Genomic DNA, 18,807 nt, shown 5'->3' with positions numbered 1-18,807 from the left:
AGAAAGTGTCATGTTTTGAGGATCCTGGTTTATTATGCAAGTGAAAATGGAATTATGTTTTGTAATTCGATTATGAATGAGATTTTAAGCAAAGTGTTTTTAAGAATTAAACGATTATTTTTAAATGAAAAATTGTTTTGAAATTTTCGGTGTTACAAGTTGGTATCAGAGCCTTGATTTGAGGGATTCAGATGCGCCTTCGGGTAAATCTCGACTCAAACTGAGGAAGTAAGAAAGGTTTTCAAAGAAATAATTTTCTAAAGCGAATAAGAGTTCAAAGAGAAAGCGAGAAAGAGCAGTGTGTACAATCAGCCAGAGCCCAAACGATGATTTCCCAAAATACCCATATTTTTGTGTTATGAGATATTTATGATGCACTTTATGAGATATTATTGCATGCTAGAGACAGGCTAGGTATTCCATATCTTAGGACTAGAGTGGCCTGATTTGTGATGCCTTAGCCTAGGAATTGCTGTTATATGCGATGTGCTTTTGAGTATGTGATGAGTCAGAATATTTAGTTGGAATCCTTAGGGGATTTGAGTAGAGGAGTAATCTAGGGGAGATACCTAGATAAGTACCGTGGTACTTAGAGAAAGAATAGTTAGAACCCGCAAGGGGAGGAGTTGCAGAGTTCGGTGGTACTTTCGAGGATGAGCAGAGCAAGCGGAATTACCACCCAGATTGAGTCATATATATTCTTCGATGCTCGAATGTTGCTTGCTTCGTGCTTTGTGGAACTCTCGATGATAGGAGTCAGCTACCAAGCGAATATGAAGATATTCAAGAGGTAAATGGCTGGCATCATTAGGAGCTCTTCAGCAGCTGATGGCAGAGAAATGTGAGAATCTAGGGAGAGCCTAGGGAGTAACCTTAGCCAGATGAGTGCGCTGGCAGAGTAGAGAATTTCGCTGGGGAGCGAGCGCGCGACGGAATTGGTGAACGAGAAGGTCGAGCAGCTACTTAGGAGCTCCGGGATAGTCCGTGTGGAAAGTATGGGTAGATGTGGCAGGTAGTATGGGCCCGTACTACTGAAAGCAGAGGACCCATACTTGATATAGGGAGTATTCTGAAGGTTCTAAGGAGCGGATTGAGGAGTAATGTTATGGTTCGAGTACCATACATCGGAGCAGATTGAGGAGTGATGTTATGGTTCGAGTACCACACATCGGAGCGGACTGAGAAGTGATGTTATGGTTCGAGTACCATACATCGGAGCAGATTGAGGAGTGATGTTATGGTTCGAGTACCATACATCGGAGCAGGTTGAGGAGTGATGTTATGGTTCGAGTACCATACATCGGAGCGGATTGAGGAGTGATGTTATGGTTCGAGTACCATACATCGGAGCGGATTGAGAAGTGATGTTATGGTTCGAGTACCATACATCGGAGCGGATTGAGGAGTGAAGTTATGGTTCGAGTACCATAAATCGGAGCGGATGAAGGAATGATGTTATGGTTCGAGTACCATACATCGGAACAGATGGAGGAGTGATGTTATGGTTCGAGTACCATACACTGGAGCATATTGAGAAGAGATTTCATGGGATGAGTACCATGGTTCGTAGTGAATGATGCTTGTGGTTCTCCGGTTATCCGATCACGATTGATGAGGTAGAGATTGGACACTATGGGTTTTAGGCCTGTGGGCCATGATTGAGTTCGAAGAGGCGTCCCTTGAGAGGGAGGTCGAGAACCTATCAGAGTATTTTTGGTAAGGAGTTAGAGGCAGGGGAGAATTTCGGTTTGAGTTGAGCAATCAGTCGATAGAGGAGCTGTCATCTTCTATGACCTGAGTGGTGCTATTTATGTTCGTGTGCGGAACATGAGAGGCCTGATGTTTAAGTTTCGGGTTTGGGGGTAAAACCCTGCAGGTTGTCATTGATGATGATTTTCCATCAGAGTATCAGGTAGCATGTGTGCTGCGAGACAGTGATTTACCATAAGCAGATAGTCAGATGGGACTGAGATAGTCGAGGATCACGTTACACCTATTTGAGTATAGTAGGGCGTATTGTAGAGGTATCAGTGGGGAGTCCAGTCGAGTTAATCAGTGCAATGGTTTTTCTATTTATGTTGGGTAGTGAATATGGGAGTGGGTCCCTGATCTTGGGATGATCCATGTGTTGGAACGTCGGTTGATGAGTCGAGGTGGGGGAATATGATGATTTCGTGGTCCAGTCTATGAGTCAGTGATGTTATTGGACAGTTGAGTTGTTTGGTATTGGATTGGTACGAGACTTGGAGCGACTAGAGGCAATCGTTACGAGAAGTTCTTGAGGATTCCATCTGAGGTTCAGAGTTATGAGATCGATTGATTTCCTTAAAGGGGATTATCGGGCGTTGCATAGCACTTTCCAGGGGCAGGAGCGTTATTGCTGGTGAAAATAGTTCGTGAGGTTGTTGATGTGTCAGATAGTGATGGTTCGAACCCTAAGTGGGGGAGAACCGGGTGGTTTATTGAGAGAACCGGAGATTTGTGCAAGAGCGGTTAGGGGTTGGATGCAGAAACCTGCAGCTTGAATTCATGAGATCGGGGTCATTGGTGATCAAGGAAAGGTGTAGGGCGAGATAATGCATGTGGTATATGTCTGAAAGAAGGATGGGTGTCTCCACGGCGGGTGATCAATGGTCAGGAATCTGGTGGTGGTCAGAGTCGTCTCAAGTAAAAGACTCGTAATGATGGTATGGGCAGTTGAGAACTTCTAGGTTGAAATATGGGTAGAAGATTGTCGAGTAGCCAACTCCCGGGCTGGGATGTGTATTCTCGTTTGGATTTTGATCAGTAGTGGAAAGGGTTTTGGAAGATCATCAGTGTGTTCTGAAGGGTTAGCGCCTTCCTTGTATTCCAATTGAGTGTTTGGATGCACTGAAGTTGCGCATCGAGTGATATAAGAAATTATTATGGGATTCAGAGGAAATGTATTGTTGTATGTGTATGGTGCTGGGAGTAAGGGAATCAGTGGTAGAGGCAGGACATTGTGATGCTCTGTTAGGGTGTTCTGTGGTTTCCGCGTATAGCATCCCGATTTCAGAGTTATTTAGAGTCTTGGGTTTAAGATGACTAGTGATGTATCATGTATCCACGGTTCCAGTGGGAGCCCTTCGTGTATTGTCATCAAGAGGGATTATTTAAGGAAGTGGATCTCCGCAGAGGTAGGTTCTATGTTATGGCGGTTGCCGCCAGAGTCTGTAATGCATATCGGGGCAAGTGTGTGTGTAACTATCTATGATAGTCTTCGGTGCATGAGTTAGTGAACATAGTGTGGCGTTGTAATGAGAATGAGAGTATAGGGTGAAGCTACAGGGAGCCGTAGTATTCACCAATCAGAGGGTGTTGTGATGCTACGGGGAGCCGTAGTACTCACAAGTCAGAGAGAGAGAGAGAGAGTTGTGATGCTACGGGGAGCCGTAGTATTTGCCAGTCAGAGAGTGTTGTGATGCTACAGGGAGCCGTAGTACTCACAAGTCAGAGGGAAGGAGTCGTGGTACTACGGGGAGCCGTAGTACTCACTAGTTAGTTGGCGTTGTGATGCTACGGGGAGCCGTAGTACTCACAAGTCAGAGGGAGGGAGTCGTGGTACTACGGGGAGCCGTAGTACTTACTATTTAGTTGGCGTTGTGATACTACGGGGAGCCGTAGTACTCACTAGTCAGAGGTTGTCGTAATGTTGCGGGAAGCCATAGTACCCACTAGACGGCAAGAGAGTGTGATGATGGAGTGTTGTCCGATAAGTGAATGATGCAGAAGAGTTTTAGGCTTGAGTAGCCCTAGTGTTGAGTTTTTGGAGTCTAGTGGTTAAACCGGGGCGAGACTGGGGTCTCCGTCTCTGTTGGGAGGGTCAGCGAGGCGTGCGGGAAAATATGCGCAGCAGACGCCAGAGGTTAGAGCTGAGTCGATCTTCGATTGGATTGTATTTTTTTTATGAGGAAAAGGGAATTTCGTGACTTGCGTGTCATTGGGCCGTGACAGTGGTCACGGGGAGGAAGTTAGTGAGATGTTTTGGATCATGTTATGTGTGACCTTTGGGGGTTCATCTGTGGGGCCAAAAGCTGACCTGGTGCTCGGTATCAAAGATGAATACGAGAAATGAGCTAGAGTTTACCATGGTGATGTCTGCGGATACTTCAGAGCGAGCGAACGATTCGGATGCTCGAGGATATGTTTCGGGCATGTGTATTAGATTTCGAGGGGAAATTGTGGCCCGTATTTGCCCTTGGCAGAGTTTTCCTACAACAACAGCCATCATTAGTGCATCAGTATGCCACCCTTTGAGCTGTTGTAAGGAAGGGGGTATCGGACCCCATTTGCGGGGGAGAGGTAGAGCAATGTGTGATGGGAAGTACAGAGATCGTGCTTCAGACGTCAGAGCAGATACAACAGATCAGGCAGAGGTTGTTGACCGCTCAGAGTCGCCAGAAGAGTTATGCGGACAGGCGTCGGTCCGAGCTCGAATTTTTGGTCGGTGACTTGGTACTCCTGAAGGTCTCTCCTTGGAAAGGAGTGATTCGATTCAGGAAGAGGGGCAAGTTAGGTCCCCAATATATTGGTCCATTCCGAGTGATCGCGAGGGTAGGCTGGGTAGCCTATCGTTTGGATTTGCCAGTAGAGTTGGGGCAGATTCACGACACTTTTCATGTGTCGCAACTGAGGAAATGTTTAGCCGATGAGTCGGCAGTGGTTCCATTAGAGGATATTCAGGTGGATGCGATCCTGAATTATGCTAAGAGACCAGTGGCAATCAGAGATCGGAAAATCAAGGTTCTGAGGAGCAAGGAGATACCCTTGGTTTTGGTTCAGTGGCGGCATCGTAAGGGGTCCGAGATGACTTGGGAGCCGGAGCTTGAGATGCGTGAGCAGCATCCGGAGTTATTTGCAGAGCGAGACTTCGAGGGCGAAGTCTAGTTCTAGTGGGGGAGAATTGTAACAGCCCGTATTCCCAGGTATTATTTATTCTTCTTAATTTTGGCTGGCGAGTTGGAGCTCAAACTCGTCGAGTATGATCGCGGTTTGGGAAAGGGTTCGCGTCCGGACTCGGCGAGTCCAAAAGGTGGACTCGGCGAGTCCACGCTGTTTAATGAAACCCTAAATTTCAGGGTATGAGACCTATTTAAAGGGGCTTATGGCCATCATTTGCGGCCACCAACCCTAGAGAGAACCCTAAAAGAGTCCTTGAGCGTTTTGTGAGAGAAAAGAGGAAGATCCTTGATTATTTGTGGGTGATTTTGCATATAGAAGAGGATCAAGGCAAGAGGAGACCAAAGAAGGTGCTAATCCAGTGATTCCTGAGTCCAGAGACTTCATTTGAGGTAACCATTCGTTCCTTTCTCAGCCCTTGGTGTAAATCTTAGAGTTAGGGCTTCTTTGTGGAATGATTCATGGAGTAATTGGCCTCTTTTTTTGTTGATGCTTTAGATCTGGAACCAAAGAGGTCCAGAGACTCTTTTCCCTCAAGCTTTATGAGTGTTAATGGAGGCCATGAGCCGAGAATAGCATTCTAGAGACCATATCATCAAATAAGGCCTTTGGACCATTGCATGAGCACCAAGATTGTAACTTTACGTGATAAATGTGCTTGGAAGGACTGGATTTATGAGTTACTGGAATGGATCTGACCTCAGGAGTGAGTTTGAGTTCATGCATGTCTTAGACTCGCCGAGTCCGAAGAACAGACTCGGCGAGTAGCATGAAGATTGTCCATAACCACTCAGCGAGTGGTCTTACCGAGTTAAGGGTTGACTCAGTGATTCAGGGAGAGTCAGAGAGGGTTGACAGGTGGACTGATTCAAGTTGGAACTCGCCGAGTTGTTCTAGAGACTCGGCGAGTTGAGTCGTGGTGGCTCCGCGATTCATGCCAGGTGGAACTCGTCGAGTCAGGGAAGTACTCGACGTGTCAAGAAAGGATCCTAGGGAGTCATTGAACACGTCTAGACTCGCCGAGTCGCTATAGTGCACTCGCCGAGTCCGGTCAAAGTTGACCGTTGACTAGATTTGACCAGTGTTGACTTGATAGGGGTAGTCAACCTTAGTTGTGAAAGTGTTAATTAGAGATATATTGTGTTATAGGAGGATTATAGCTCGGAGGATCAAGCGCGAGTGATTTCCGGGATTTGCGAGTTATCGAGATACGCGAGGTGAGTCTTCTCACTATACTTTACCTTGAGTAGGTAACCAGAGTTATGTGATAGAGTATTTGTATGCTATGTGTTGTACTGCATTATTTCTATGTGATTTATGTTGTGCATGTTTACAGAGTTAGAACCGAAAGGTTCACAGAGTTAGAACCAGAGGGTTCATAGAGTAGGGTCCACGGACCCACAGAGTTATAGCCTCAAGTGGCTAATATGTGTTATGTGTGGTATTTTGGGGAACTCACTAAGCTTCGTGCTTACAGTGTTTTGTGTTATGTGTTTCAGGTTTCTCTTAGGATCACGAGACGGTACCGGCTCGATTGTACACACCAGAGAAAGAGTCATGTTTTGAGGATCCTGGTTTATTATGCAAGTGAAAATGGAATTATGTTTTGTAATTCGATTATGAATGAGATTTTAAGCAAAGTGTTTTTAAGAATTAAACGATTATTTTTAAATGAAAAATTGTTTTGAAATTTTCGGTGTTACAATTCGGATTATATTACTATCCTTTCGGTTCCACTTACACATTTGCGGGAACCAAATTTTGAGTCAAAGGGTTTTCTTGTTAAAAATTTCGATTGTTAATACATTATCTTCAAGTATGTGTAAACAAAAAAAATAACGAAAATGGCATGCAAATTTTTAGCTGCAGCTATCTTAGATAGGTGGCCGGTTCAATTATTGAACAAATTTTCCAACATCTTGGTCACCCGGCGTTTCATTTTCATTTGTATAGGCCTGTTTTATTGTATATAGATCGAGTTGTTTTTCGCAAATTGGTGATGTTAGGGAGACTGTCGAGTCAGGTACTACGGGAGGTTTGGGCCAACACTAAGTGAGTCGATTCCTACAACGATGCCCGAGTGATTAAACCTAGTTACACATGAGAGAAACCGGCAGACGTGAGATCAGAGTGTGCACTTAAAGAAGAGCTCCACCCAAGCCCATCCAGTTTCTTTCTCCCTACTACAGATGTTATTCATTGTATGCATGTTCCATTGAGGCTACGACTGACCATCCCTCCTTACTCACCTAGAGGAGTTATCCTGGCTGTGGTTTATGGTCCCATTGTCATCGGATGAAAAAGTTGTGAGATAGCAGCGAGATCAATTCTGACCATGTTGACTAACGTTGAATAGGTTCCATGGCTATTTCCATTCTTTTTATTTTTAGGGTAGTTCGTCCCAAGTTCATTTTGGTCTTGTCTTACTTGAGGACAAGTAAAGTTCAAGCTTGGGGTGATTTGATAGTTTCGTTTTTATTACTTCTTTTCATAGTTTGTTTTTAGTTAAAACCATCTCATTTTAGTCAATCTTCATGCATATTTTCTCTTTTTGTCGTTTTTCTCCTTTACCGGGTGCTTTCTAGTCTTTTGAGCTTAATTGCAGGATTTACCGAATACTATTTGTTATTGGAGGCTAAGAAGGATACGGGACTTTATGGAGGCATGTGATTTGCTTGTGGACTTGAAGTGGAGCGATTGGGCTTGGTGCTTGCATAAAGAAGAAATCATTTGGACCTAATTTGTGAGCAAAGATTGATGAGACGACGGGAATCGAGCTACAAGAAAATTTAAGGAGTATTGGGTCAATCATTAGAAGGCTTTGGCATGGTACAAATGGGCTCTAAAGAGTTATGTGTGACAACCCAAAGTTTATTCCGTTACATTACCCCGTTACCGTTAATGGAATATTCCATTTTATAAAAGTTCCGTTAATTAGAGGTCGCCAAATAAATAAATGTGTTATTTATTTATATAATATGTCGTTAACGTCGTGATAAAAGAAATAAAGACACTTACCTTACATTTCCATTTAATTGGAAAATGTTAGTTTTATTATTACGACCACTAAATCGGGTGCGATCAAAAGCCCCGTATAACGACAGTATCGGGTAGAATCCCACTGAGCCCCAACTCCAACCCCTATATAAGGGTGAGTGGATTCCATTGGAGACTTTTTACACTCTCCCCACTCTCTCTCTCTCTACAACTTAAATTCGAGCCAAAAATCGTCTGTTTCGAGCCTCAAACGAGTAGGTAAACTATCCTAACTCGTTGTATAACTTATCTAGCCTGCAATTTCGATTTTAAAACATAAAATAGGGACATAATTATGTGTTTACAGCCCAAGAACACTCTTGGACCGTAAACACCATTTAATGGGGGTTTTTAAGCCCCAAAACCCCCTCCAAGTTGTCCCTAAGGCTTAGATATGACTTGTAGGCTTATGGAATCGGACTTAGAACACCTTGAAATAACATTTTGGGGAGTAAACATGAGTTTACTACCCAAGAACATGCTTGGGCCGTAAACTCCTCTTAATGGGGAGTAAACTCATATTTGTGTGTTAAAAATGCCCTTAAACACACCAATGGCCTTGGAAAAATACCTTGAAGCAATACCACCATTGTAGAAGCCTTAAAGTTCAATAAAACTAGGGGAGTAGGAGTTCACGGCCGTGAAATCCCATAGGGGTGGTTCATGGGCCGTAAACTCCCATTTAATGCCCAATTGGTATCCTAAACTCCCCATTTGACTTGGAAAAATGCTTAGGAATTTACCCTCTACCACTTAAGCCCTTAAAACACCAAAAGAAAGAGTGTATAGGAGCTTACGGCCGTAAGCTCCCTTGCTTAGGGCCGTAAACTCCTCAAAGGGTCCATTTGATGCTTTAAACCTATTCACACATTTGATATTTGAGTCTAGCAAAATTCCACAATTGATATGAGACACTTTAGCATCCTAGAACACCCTCACCATGAGTTTACGGCCGTAAACTCATGGGGAGTAGTCCCAGGGCCGTAAACACCCTATGGTGAGTTTACTCTTGGAGAGTAAACTCCATTCCTAATTCATTCATGCCCTTAAATATTACCCGAGACACCCCAAACACTTAACCAAAGTGTTTTCCGCTCCTTAGAGTGCGTATACTTGTTTAATTAGTATTAAATATACTAATTGTATGTGAACATATGTTATCATATGTTAAATAGGTCTCTAAGTGTGTCCAAGTCCTTACTTGACACCAAGCACCCAACCGGCGCCTTCGTCGGATCTACTTACACCAGGTGAGTTCATACCCCTGAATGAACCTTTTAAATGTTTTTATATGTTTTATAGGGGGGGAATACAAGTTAAACATGCCAGTTATCATATCAATCACATGTGATTGATAACCCGCATGCACAAGGATTTACCACACTGTAAACTGTTTTACCAAGTAGGACACTATAAATGGTTTCTAAAAGGTTTTCACTTGTTCAAAACTCATACTTAAACTGCTTTGTTAAAGTTCATTTTAAACTGGTTTATGAAAAGTTTCCAAAGGATTTCTAAAGGTTTTTCAAACTTATTTTACAACAGAGTACCCTGTCGTGATTTTCTCAAGAATAAAGGTTTTCTTCCATGTTTTAATACTCCTTCTTAGTTAAAGTTCCTACTTGATAACGCTTTCACTTTCTGATGCGTCTATACATGTTATTACCTATACTTCGCTTATACTTGTGATAGCTTATACCTGTTAGACGCTCTTACTTCACTTGTTGTCACTTCCACTTCGTGATACACTTATACCAGTTAACGCTTATACTTCATGATCCGGTTATTCCACACTGTACGGTTATACATCACGATTTGGTTATTCCACACTGTTCGGTTATACATCACGAGTCGGTTATTCACACTGTACGCTTATACTTCACGATTTGGTTATCCGACACGATTCGGTTATACATCACGATTCGGTTATACTTCACGATATGATTCCACTTGTTATACACACTCAAGCGTAGTTAGTTGTATGTCTGTGCTTGTTTAGATGCATATAAATAATGATTGAAGGACTTAGGAAGGCTTGTCCGCCCTATTTCCTTTTCTTCGTTGATATGTGGTCTGGTGGGATCGGATGTCCATCCGAAGGTCGTTTGATTCATTAGTTATATATTATGTACACAAGCATAGACATATAGGTTTACATTAGTCAGTTCAGTTAAGAGTCTCTACCACCAGTTCAACACTTACATTGGAAACCCTCTACCCACTATTTGGGATGCATCTTCGGGACACGGTCTTCTCCGTCGTCTAGTTGGTAACCAGAGTCTCCTGTAGGGAGAGCGTACATTGTGTGTATAGATCTATACGGGATTGACACCCCCGCACCCTGACTGCTAGCTACAGTCCACGGCCTACCAAGCCAAGGGGTGACAAATATCATATTCTCTAGACGCTTGTAGGGCGTCAGGTACTCTAGTGTCGGTTAGTATGGTTACGAGTATCCCAGGTTACCTTATAATTCATGGCCTTAAGGTAATGGTTTTTCACCAGCAATTTACACTGTATGTTGGAACCCACTCTCGGAGTCACACTGTTTTAGACCTTGCTAGACGTATCATCCATTTGGTACCGTCTGGGGTCTGTATTCACTGTATTCACGGTATTCACTGTATTCACTGTTTTAGACCTTGCTAGACGTATCATTCAGTTGATACTGTCTGGGGTCTGGGGTCTGTGTTCACTGTTTTAGACCTTACTAGTTGTACCTTTCATTTGGTACCGTCTGGGGTCTGTGTCTCTTTCTGTTAGACTGAGTCAGGCGTGTCGTTCATTCGATACTCTCCTGGAGTCTATGATTCCTTTGCCTTAGTCAGCAGTCCTCACTGCTGAGACATATGTTATTTCCCTGAATTCTCCTGCTTTCTTAATAATCAAATTATGTATTTTGATAATGATAACGATTAAGGGAAAACTACCTTTTTACCACATAACTCCGTCCAGTCTTGGTAGAAGACTGCTTTTATTAAAGAAAATATAGGATTTTCTGGAAAAGACACTAATGTAATAGATACACTGAAACTACCACTTTCATTAAAGTTATTTGAATAAAATGCCACTAAATGCTTATGAACTCACCAGCATTTGTAAAAATGTTGATACTTGCTTTTCAAATAACTTGTATTCTCAGGTCAGCATTAGACAGGTACAATCCAGGAGCTTCTGTTGAAGACTATTTTGTGCCAAGCTGCACCTATATATTTACTTGTATTACCTTGATGTATTGTAAAGTAAACCATGTAAAACTATTACTATTAATGCAATGTTTTGTTGTACTTTGATTACTATAATGCATGTGTTGTGATACTTGACATGACGTCATCCACCCCAGAACGTTTCCGCCGTTCCGGTTTTGGGGTGTGACATTATGATTGTGGGCTAAATTTGAAGAATTGAAGATTGGGATAGAATACATGATTAATGGCCCAAGTCTCACATTCAGCGTGACCCACGCGGTCCGCGTGGACTTATATGCGGTCCGCGTGAATTGTTCTGAGCTGATTCTGGGTTTGACTTGTTGACTCTATTTGTGGAAGTTTGGTGGGTGACTTTTGGTACCTTTTTGAATCCGGAAATCAGCTCCCTTTTGCTGGAGATTGGAGCCATTTTTTTTTGGGGGGGGGGGGGGGGTCACTTGAAGAACATACTCCATATTCTCTCTAAGGAGCCTTGGAAGATTTGAAGAATTTTTGGAAGATTAGTGTAATTTCCTTTCATCTTGAATCTAAGACAATGTTTAGTACCATTAAACTTTATTGTTTTTCTTTTACTTTGGCCATGCTTGGCTAAACTTTCATTTGGTTGATTAGGGTTTAACCCATGGATGATTATTTGCTTTGAAGACTTATCATTACATTGTGTTTGAAGTTTATGGGAATGTTTTCTAGTTAAACATCTAGTTGTGTTTATTTATCTTTGATCATGAGCTTGGATGAATGAATGCTTGTATTTGTTGACTAATTTCTTGGTTAAGTAATGGACCTTCAAATTAGTAAGCAACAAATGGTTTATATGTTTATTTTCATTTCATTTAGACCATGGAAATGTTTCCTCTATAATGATAATGTAAGCATTTGATTATCTTTTGGACTTGGTAACTCTTACAACTTAAAGCTAATTGATTTTTACAAGATTTTATGCTTCATTGATTTTGTGACTTCAATTAAGGAAATATGTTAAGAGCTCCTCTAACCATTTTAATTTCTAAGAAGAGTTGAGGCAATTTGTGCTTATGAATTGCTATAGCCAAGTTAAACCAATTCACAAGTATTATTCCATTAAGTCTAATGATAAGTCAATCATATCATCCATGAGGTGTACCCCAAAATCAACCAATTCCACTTCTTTGAATTTAATCCAATCTTTTACTTGTTTACTTGTCATATTTTTATTCTAGCTAGCTTTGATTTTTGTCAAACAATTGAAATAACTAAACATCCCCCCCCCCCCCCCCTTTTTTTTTACTTTTAATTTTATTTTGCAAGTATTTTACAAAGAGATTTACATAGAGATTTAAATTGAACCAATCTCCGTGGATACGATCCCTTTACCACTATACACTATTTTAGTGTAAAAGATCTAGGGTTATTAATTTTGTTGGCCTCGACAACCACCATTTACTTTTGATGTACTTGTCTAATCTTTTGAACTAAATTACTGTATTACCCCTACTGGTGGGCTTAACTTTTGTAATTATTAAATGGCTTGATGCCTTTTGTCATCCACTTTTATTTGTCTTTACATCCAATTGTCTATAAAAGAATATTTCCTGTAATTTGTCTTGGTTTTACCTCCATTTGACTGACTTAATTACATCAACATCCATATATAATAGCAATAAAATTTACCATTACATAAACATAAAGTACACCAACATCCATTACATAAACAAGAATTACACAACAAGTCTATTACATCAAAATCCCCTAAAACCACAAGAAGCATATCTTCAACCCCAAAACATAACCTTAACAATGACCAGCAGAATCAGTATCTGAATCATAACCTTCAACTGTTTCACTTCTTCTCTAACAGATGCCACATCCTCTAAAACTTGTTTAAGATAATCTGCAAAATCCAAAAGAGTATCTTCTGCAATGGGCTTCATATTCTCAGGTTCTTCATCAATCCATTAAAAAATTTACACTTTTTCCCTGGTTTCTATAGTAATAAAATCAACAACATAGAAGGTAAGAAGAAGAAAATTGATGCGATTTGACAAATAAAATCACTTTTGGTATTTACCAATGAGTTAGGGCACACTCGAAATTTCTTTCCAGGATTATCTTTGGTCTTGGAGGTACGAATTCTTGAAGGGTGTTCACAATCACAGAGGACTTCCTTATCTACTCTCTGATTGCTTGAACCTGTGGAGATTCTTGAGCCACTTGACATCTTTCTTCTTCTACGAATTCCCCACTTCTCCTATCTACTATGTGTTCGAGTTTGAAGGTGATTCTTCCTGATTTTGAAGGTTAACATTTGTTTATAAGGAGTGACTAAACTAATTAATTTTTGTGCAGTTGCTTTTAGTGTCACGTGTGCTTCCACATCAACAAAACCCATAGAAACCGGTCAAAAGGATTTATTGTGTACATATTAATAAAGTATAAAGGCTTAATTTAAAAAAAATATATGGACTAAATGTGTACTTTTCAAAAAATAATTTACCATCTCAAGTCATTTTCCATTCTATAATCATTAAATAACATTTCAGATATGTAAATAACGAAAAACCCTATTATTTGTCATTACCGAATAATATTTATAAAACTTCGTTTAACAAAAAAAAAAAAGATGTAAATCACCTCTCTCTCTCTCTCTCTCTCTCTCTCTCTCTCTCTCTTCATTCACTTGCCACCGGTCTTCCATTTCTTGATCGGAAAGATGGTGACTTTCCGTCTCGGCGGACGCGGATCTCTGGCGGCATGTGGCGGCTGAAATGGCGGCGGCTGAGTCCGACTCATTTGTTGATCTTCATCTCTATGATCCTTGAAATCCGCCAGTGGTTTTATCTCAAATCCTCCTCGAGTAAACCCTCTCGCAACCTGTTATCATCGCATCAAAATCAAACTATTTATTTTTCCTTAATTCAGATATTATATTATCCCCAATTGCTTTCGATTACACATACCTTAAGCAAAATCCATACTCTAAGAGAACTACTTAGAATTGCCAATCGTGTCCTCTTCCCCGAAGTCAAATAACTCCCCATATATCGGTCAACCATGAGAACAAATTTCGGCCAAGTTTCAGGTTTTCCAGGATCTGCCCTTTCCATTCTTGCAAGAAATCGACAAATTTCACGTTCGATTTTTGAAAATGAAGTTTCCAAAGCTTCCACTCTTCCAGTTGCATGACAACAAGAACATGGCTCACTGATCATAAATGTCACACTAGGTCGCACCTGTTAAGAGTTAAAAAAAAAAAAAAAAAAAAAAAAAAAAAATTAAATAACGAATCATATTTTTTTAATTTTATTAAGTTTTGATACATAGTTACATACCCTTTTTCTAGTGATCTCCATGAGCCCATGTCTAGAAAGTTCCGAGACTTTAACCAACGATCGATCTCTCTCAACTGCTTTTTTAACTTCTTCATAAACCAATCGTTTATTTGCTGAAAAAAAAAAAAGAAATGTAAAAAAGATATATAGAAAGATATATAGATTATAGACTTACAATCATCCCACATATCAATGAAATCGACCACAATAATTCCACCAATATCCCTCAATCTTAATTCCCTAGCAATCTGAAACCATATTTTACATATATGTGAATTTTCAGCATAATATAAAAGAAATTGACGAAATTGCCCTTGGCTTACTTGTTTAGCAGCTGCAAGATTGACATCAAGAATGGCTTTCTCCTGTGAAGTTCCATGACCAAGCATACATTGTCCTCCATTCACATCAATGGAGACTAAAGCTTCTGTTTGTTCAATTACTAGATAACCTCCATTAGAGAGTGACACCCTACAAAATGTGTTTTTATTTTAAAATCCAATAAATATTTTTCTTGCATTTAATGTAATTGATTCTCACCTTTTACTTAACATGTTGTTCAATTCTTCCTCGATGTTGTACTCATCAAAAAGTGGATTCTTTTTAGTGTATAACTCAACACGATTGCAGAGATCAGGAGCTATTTCTTGAAGATAATTTGTAACCTAAATGTGTGTATCACAAATGCAAATAATTTTTCAAATATTTATTTTCGGGTAATAAGCATTCAGAAATAATATAATTATACCTCATGATATATCCTTGGAGAATCAACTATCATGTTCTTAACCTGAAGACAGACAAATAGAGCATTATTAGTACACAAATATAATGAGGATTGAGTAAAAAGATATTTCCAATTTTAACCTTGTCATTAAAATAGTCTTGGACTACTGATAGTGTTTGACCCATGGCTCGATGTAACATAGCAGGAATTGCACCTTCTACACCTTCATCTGCAGCAAGGGCTGCAGATGTTGCTTGTTCAGTGATACCTTTCCACATCAAAAGCAATCCATCAAGATCCTTTTCAAGTTCTTCCATTGTATGGCCTGCAGCAACAGTCCTCACTGTAAGACCAAAACCAGGTGGCTGCAATGTCTTTGCTATCACCCTCAATCGAGTCCTCTCCAATCCTGAAATCTTCTTCGAAATCCCAATTCTATCACAACGTGTCAACAAAACCTGAAACATAGTTTTAAATTTTCATTTCAAAAAACATAATCAAGATCTTCATTCGCATGTAAGAAGATGAAAATCCATAAGCAAGGTCTCAGGTTCAAACCCTGGCATCACCTCTCTTGATCTGGGAACACTCTGATTTACCTTCCCCCCATGTTGGCTATGGGACCCATTGGTGGGGTCGCCTAGGGGTGGTGTATGCTGTATAGTGTATACCCTTTCTTTCATTGTAAAAAGGGTATACGCGTACGCGTATACCCTTTCTTTCAGTATAAAAAGGGTATACACAAGGGGTATACCCTTTTTACACTGAAAGAAAGGGTATACAATATACAGTATACACCACCCCTAGGCGCCCCCACCAACGGGTCCCACAACCAACATGGGGGAAGGTAAATCAGACTGTTCCTAGATCAAGAGAGATGATGCTAGGGTTTGAACCTGAGACCTAACTTATGGATTCTCATCATGTTATTACAATTTACAAGTTAACATCAGATGTAACAACCAAAATAGGAATAACATAGCCACATACCCAAAATCGGCTTCTTAACTTTGGATAAGCAGTCAATGTGGGCCCTTTGGTACCCAATCCCTCTTTGACAACTTGCACAATTATTTTAGTACCCTTTTGAACTTGTGCCCATTTACTTTCATTTGTGCATGGACCCTTGTTACTATCAGTAATCTCAGTCATGGTTTGATGATTTGAATCATGAGAAGTTTCGATTGGTTGAAATATATTCCTTTTGCCATTAATATACACCACAGAGTTAACCACACCTCCATTCACATCTTCCGGAAAGTCTTCAGGCACATCAAACTCATCATCATCCATGTCATCATCATTCTCCTCAATGTTATCGATAACCTCTTGTTCTTCTGATTTGGGTTTGTTGTTCTCATTAACTCTAGAATGTTCTAGAAGCTCAACAAGCAAAGACCCATCTACGGATCTTGGTTCTTTATGGCGGGAAAATGGAGGAAATATAAAGGGCTCCACATGATGACTTATTCCAACAAGAGAAGCTCTGGGGTGACCTATGTTTACAAATGCTCCTCCCATGTTTGGAACTAGTTTTGTGACTACTCCTATATATACACTATCACAATGAACATTGTTTTTTATAGGTTCTAGTAATATTTCAACCAGTTTTTCATCTTCCATTACAGCAACCCTTTGCATTGTACATAAAGATGAGTTTATCAATATAACTGTATCAACAGATACCCCTTGTTGTGTACCTTGCATACCTACCCTACCCTCATCATCAAGAAACAATCTTTTTGGAATTTCCTCAAGCTCATTAACAGGTTTCTCACTTTCTTTCTCATTTCCAACAGATACCCGTGTCAATTTATCAAATATTTTTTCAATTCTTGGACTTTGATCCTTTGGCTTGATGTTTTCCACCTTGTTTTCTAAAGATACATCAATGGTGGGAGCCTTGATAGATAACCATGGCTCTTCAACAGGGTACTCTCTTTCTGATATATTATTTTCACATGTTGAATCATTTGAAGAATCTATTTGTCTATCATATTGGGAAAAGATGGAAGCTTCTAGAAGCCAGGGTTCCTCTACAGGCTGATAACATCTGCTGTATGGTTCATAAAGTTCAGAACTGAAATCATCCTCAAAATCAAGATCACCCAACAATTGTTTTGAAACCACAAAGTTACTTCCGGAATTTTCCAATTGTTTTGCTTCATCTGTCAAATCACTGGAAGCATTTGAGTTTTCAGAAGCATATAAACAAGTAAAGTTTATAGGAACATTGTCATATGGATTTATTATACCTTTAGCTTTAGCAGAAATCAAAGGTTGTCCAGGTAGCCATGTTTCCACCATCCATGACCCAAAGATATTCTGTGAAGAGCTTCTGCTACAAGATCTAGTCAATGATCTTCTCACCAAAATCTTTCTGCTCTTTCTACTACTAACTAAATGCAGTGAAAGAGAAACTTCACCTCTTAACATCCACAAGGTTTCACATAAGGATTGCATACCTCCCTTGATATAACACCTACACACAAAACTTCCTCGACCATGTATCTGCTAGAATCAAACTAACCACATCAAGGTTTATTATAATAATCATTCAGTGGCTAAATCGATAGAAATTTATAGTTCAAAGTCGAAATGTTGTATAGATTTCTACTTTGTACATCAATCAGGTATAAAAGTTATATAATGTTAGTGCTAAACTTTAGAACATAACCCATATGAGTTTTGCATTTGGAGAATACAAAAGGGCAGTGTCAAAATCCAAAACTGTGTCTAGTTTCGGGAACTTAGGGGTAATTGATTGAATTCTTAATTCACGCATGTAGATATGAGCTTGCAAGATGACGAAATTAAGCTTCGCATTTCTACAAACAGTTGGTGTGCAACCATGGGTATTGAAGCTGAATTAATAAAGACAACTAAACAAAGTACTTTCATACACATTAATCAAAAAAAGATTCACGGAATTGGCATTAGACAAAAACCAATAGAAATTCAAAGATTGTTGTGTAATAACAGATAGATTCAGACATCAAAACCCGGAGAAAGATAGAGCGAGAGAGAAAACGAAGAAGATGCAGTTATGAATAAGAAGAAATGAAGGGTAGAGAGAGAGCATACGTGGTGGGGTTCTGCAAAAAGAAGTGAAAAAGTGAAGCAGGTTGAAACGGCTAGCTAGCTTGCCTCCACGAAGATAAGGAAGACGCGAGGGGTCAAATTCCGTGAAGTTTTTTGTAGGAGGTCAGATGACACATAGAAACTGTATACAACGAGAGTGAAATTGAAAAAGGTAAATTACAAAAAAAAAATGCTTATATAAACATTCTGGATTAGGTCCCTCAAAGATTTTTATTGCGGATTTCATCCTTATGGTTTCTGTTTGTTTTGACCCAAGTCCCTGTAATTAACATTGTTTACTTTTTCCATTAAATAGATGTAAATTTACTATTTTACCTTTAGTTTTACATTTTCTAACAAATTGTTATTCATTAATGGTGGAAGTTTCTTAAAAAGAAAACAATAGACCTAACCTTGTATCAATAGTATTGGAAAAAAAAAAGCAACAAAACTAGAGTTAAACTTCATTCTAAAGCCACCATCGTTTATCAAGTGGACTTCTCTTTGTAGTTGGTGAACGAGACTC

At 39.9% G+C, this 18,807-nt stretch overlaps 1 protein-coding gene across 4 annotated transcripts; it reads right to left on the bottom strand.

The window, feature by feature from the left end:
- Nucleotides 1-13,616: 13,616 nt before the first annotated feature.
- RNEE/G (RNAse E/G-like protein) lies at nt 13,617-18,440 on the bottom strand. Of its 4 annotated transcripts, none has more exons than XM_079034711.1 (11): nt 18,285-18,440; nt 17,456-17,714; nt 16,191-17,368; nt 15,341-15,658; nt 15,222-15,263; nt 15,014-15,138; nt 14,797-14,944; nt 14,649-14,721; nt 14,474-14,586; nt 14,102-14,374; nt 13,617-14,015 (listed from the first exon to the last, which is right to left on the bottom strand). In XM_079034711.1, exons 2-11 carry the CDS (start codon nt 17,661-17,663, stop codon nt 13,818-13,820), a joined length of 2,676 nt encoding a protein of 891 aa, XP_078890837.1. In that variant the 5' UTR covers nt 17,664-17,714; nt 18,285-18,440; the 3' UTR covers nt 13,617-13,817. The 4 variants fall into 4 exon arrangements, with proteins under 4 accessions (XP_078890837.1, XP_078890836.1, XP_078890838.1 ...); XM_079034710.1 differs by having other exon boundaries at nt 17,456-17,711; XM_079034712.1 differs by having other exon boundaries at nt 17,456-17,725; nt 18,285-18,436.
- Nucleotides 18,441-18,807: the final 367 nt, after the last annotated feature.

Source organism: Lactuca serriola, chromosome 4 (assembly GCF_051521515.1).
Source record: "Lactuca serriola cultivar US96UC23 chromosome 4, Lser_US96UC23_V15, whole genome shotgun sequence".
In the NCBI taxonomy this organism is placed as follows: domain Eukaryota; kingdom Viridiplantae; phylum Streptophyta; class Magnoliopsida; order Asterales; family Asteraceae; genus Lactuca; species Lactuca serriola.
Note: the sequence above shows the minus strand (reverse complement) of the source record. Positions and strands in the feature narration are given on the sequence as shown.

What these genes read in the sequence shown, in the direction of transcription:
- RNEE/G (XM_079034711.1), bottom strand. Translation starts at nt 17,663, where the DNA reads ATGCAATCCTTATGTGAAACCTTGTGGATGTTAAGAGGTGAAGTTTCT. An exon ending in AAGACTATTTTAATGACAAG is followed by an intron (nt 15,264 to 15,340) that starts GTTAAAATTGGA and finishes GTCTGTCTTCAG; the next exon opens with GTTAAGAACATGATAGTTGA. An exon ending in AACAACATGTTAAGTAAAAG is followed by an intron (nt 14,945 to 15,013) that starts GTGAGAATCAAT and finishes CACATTTTGTAG; the next exon opens with GGTGTCACTCTCTAATGGAG.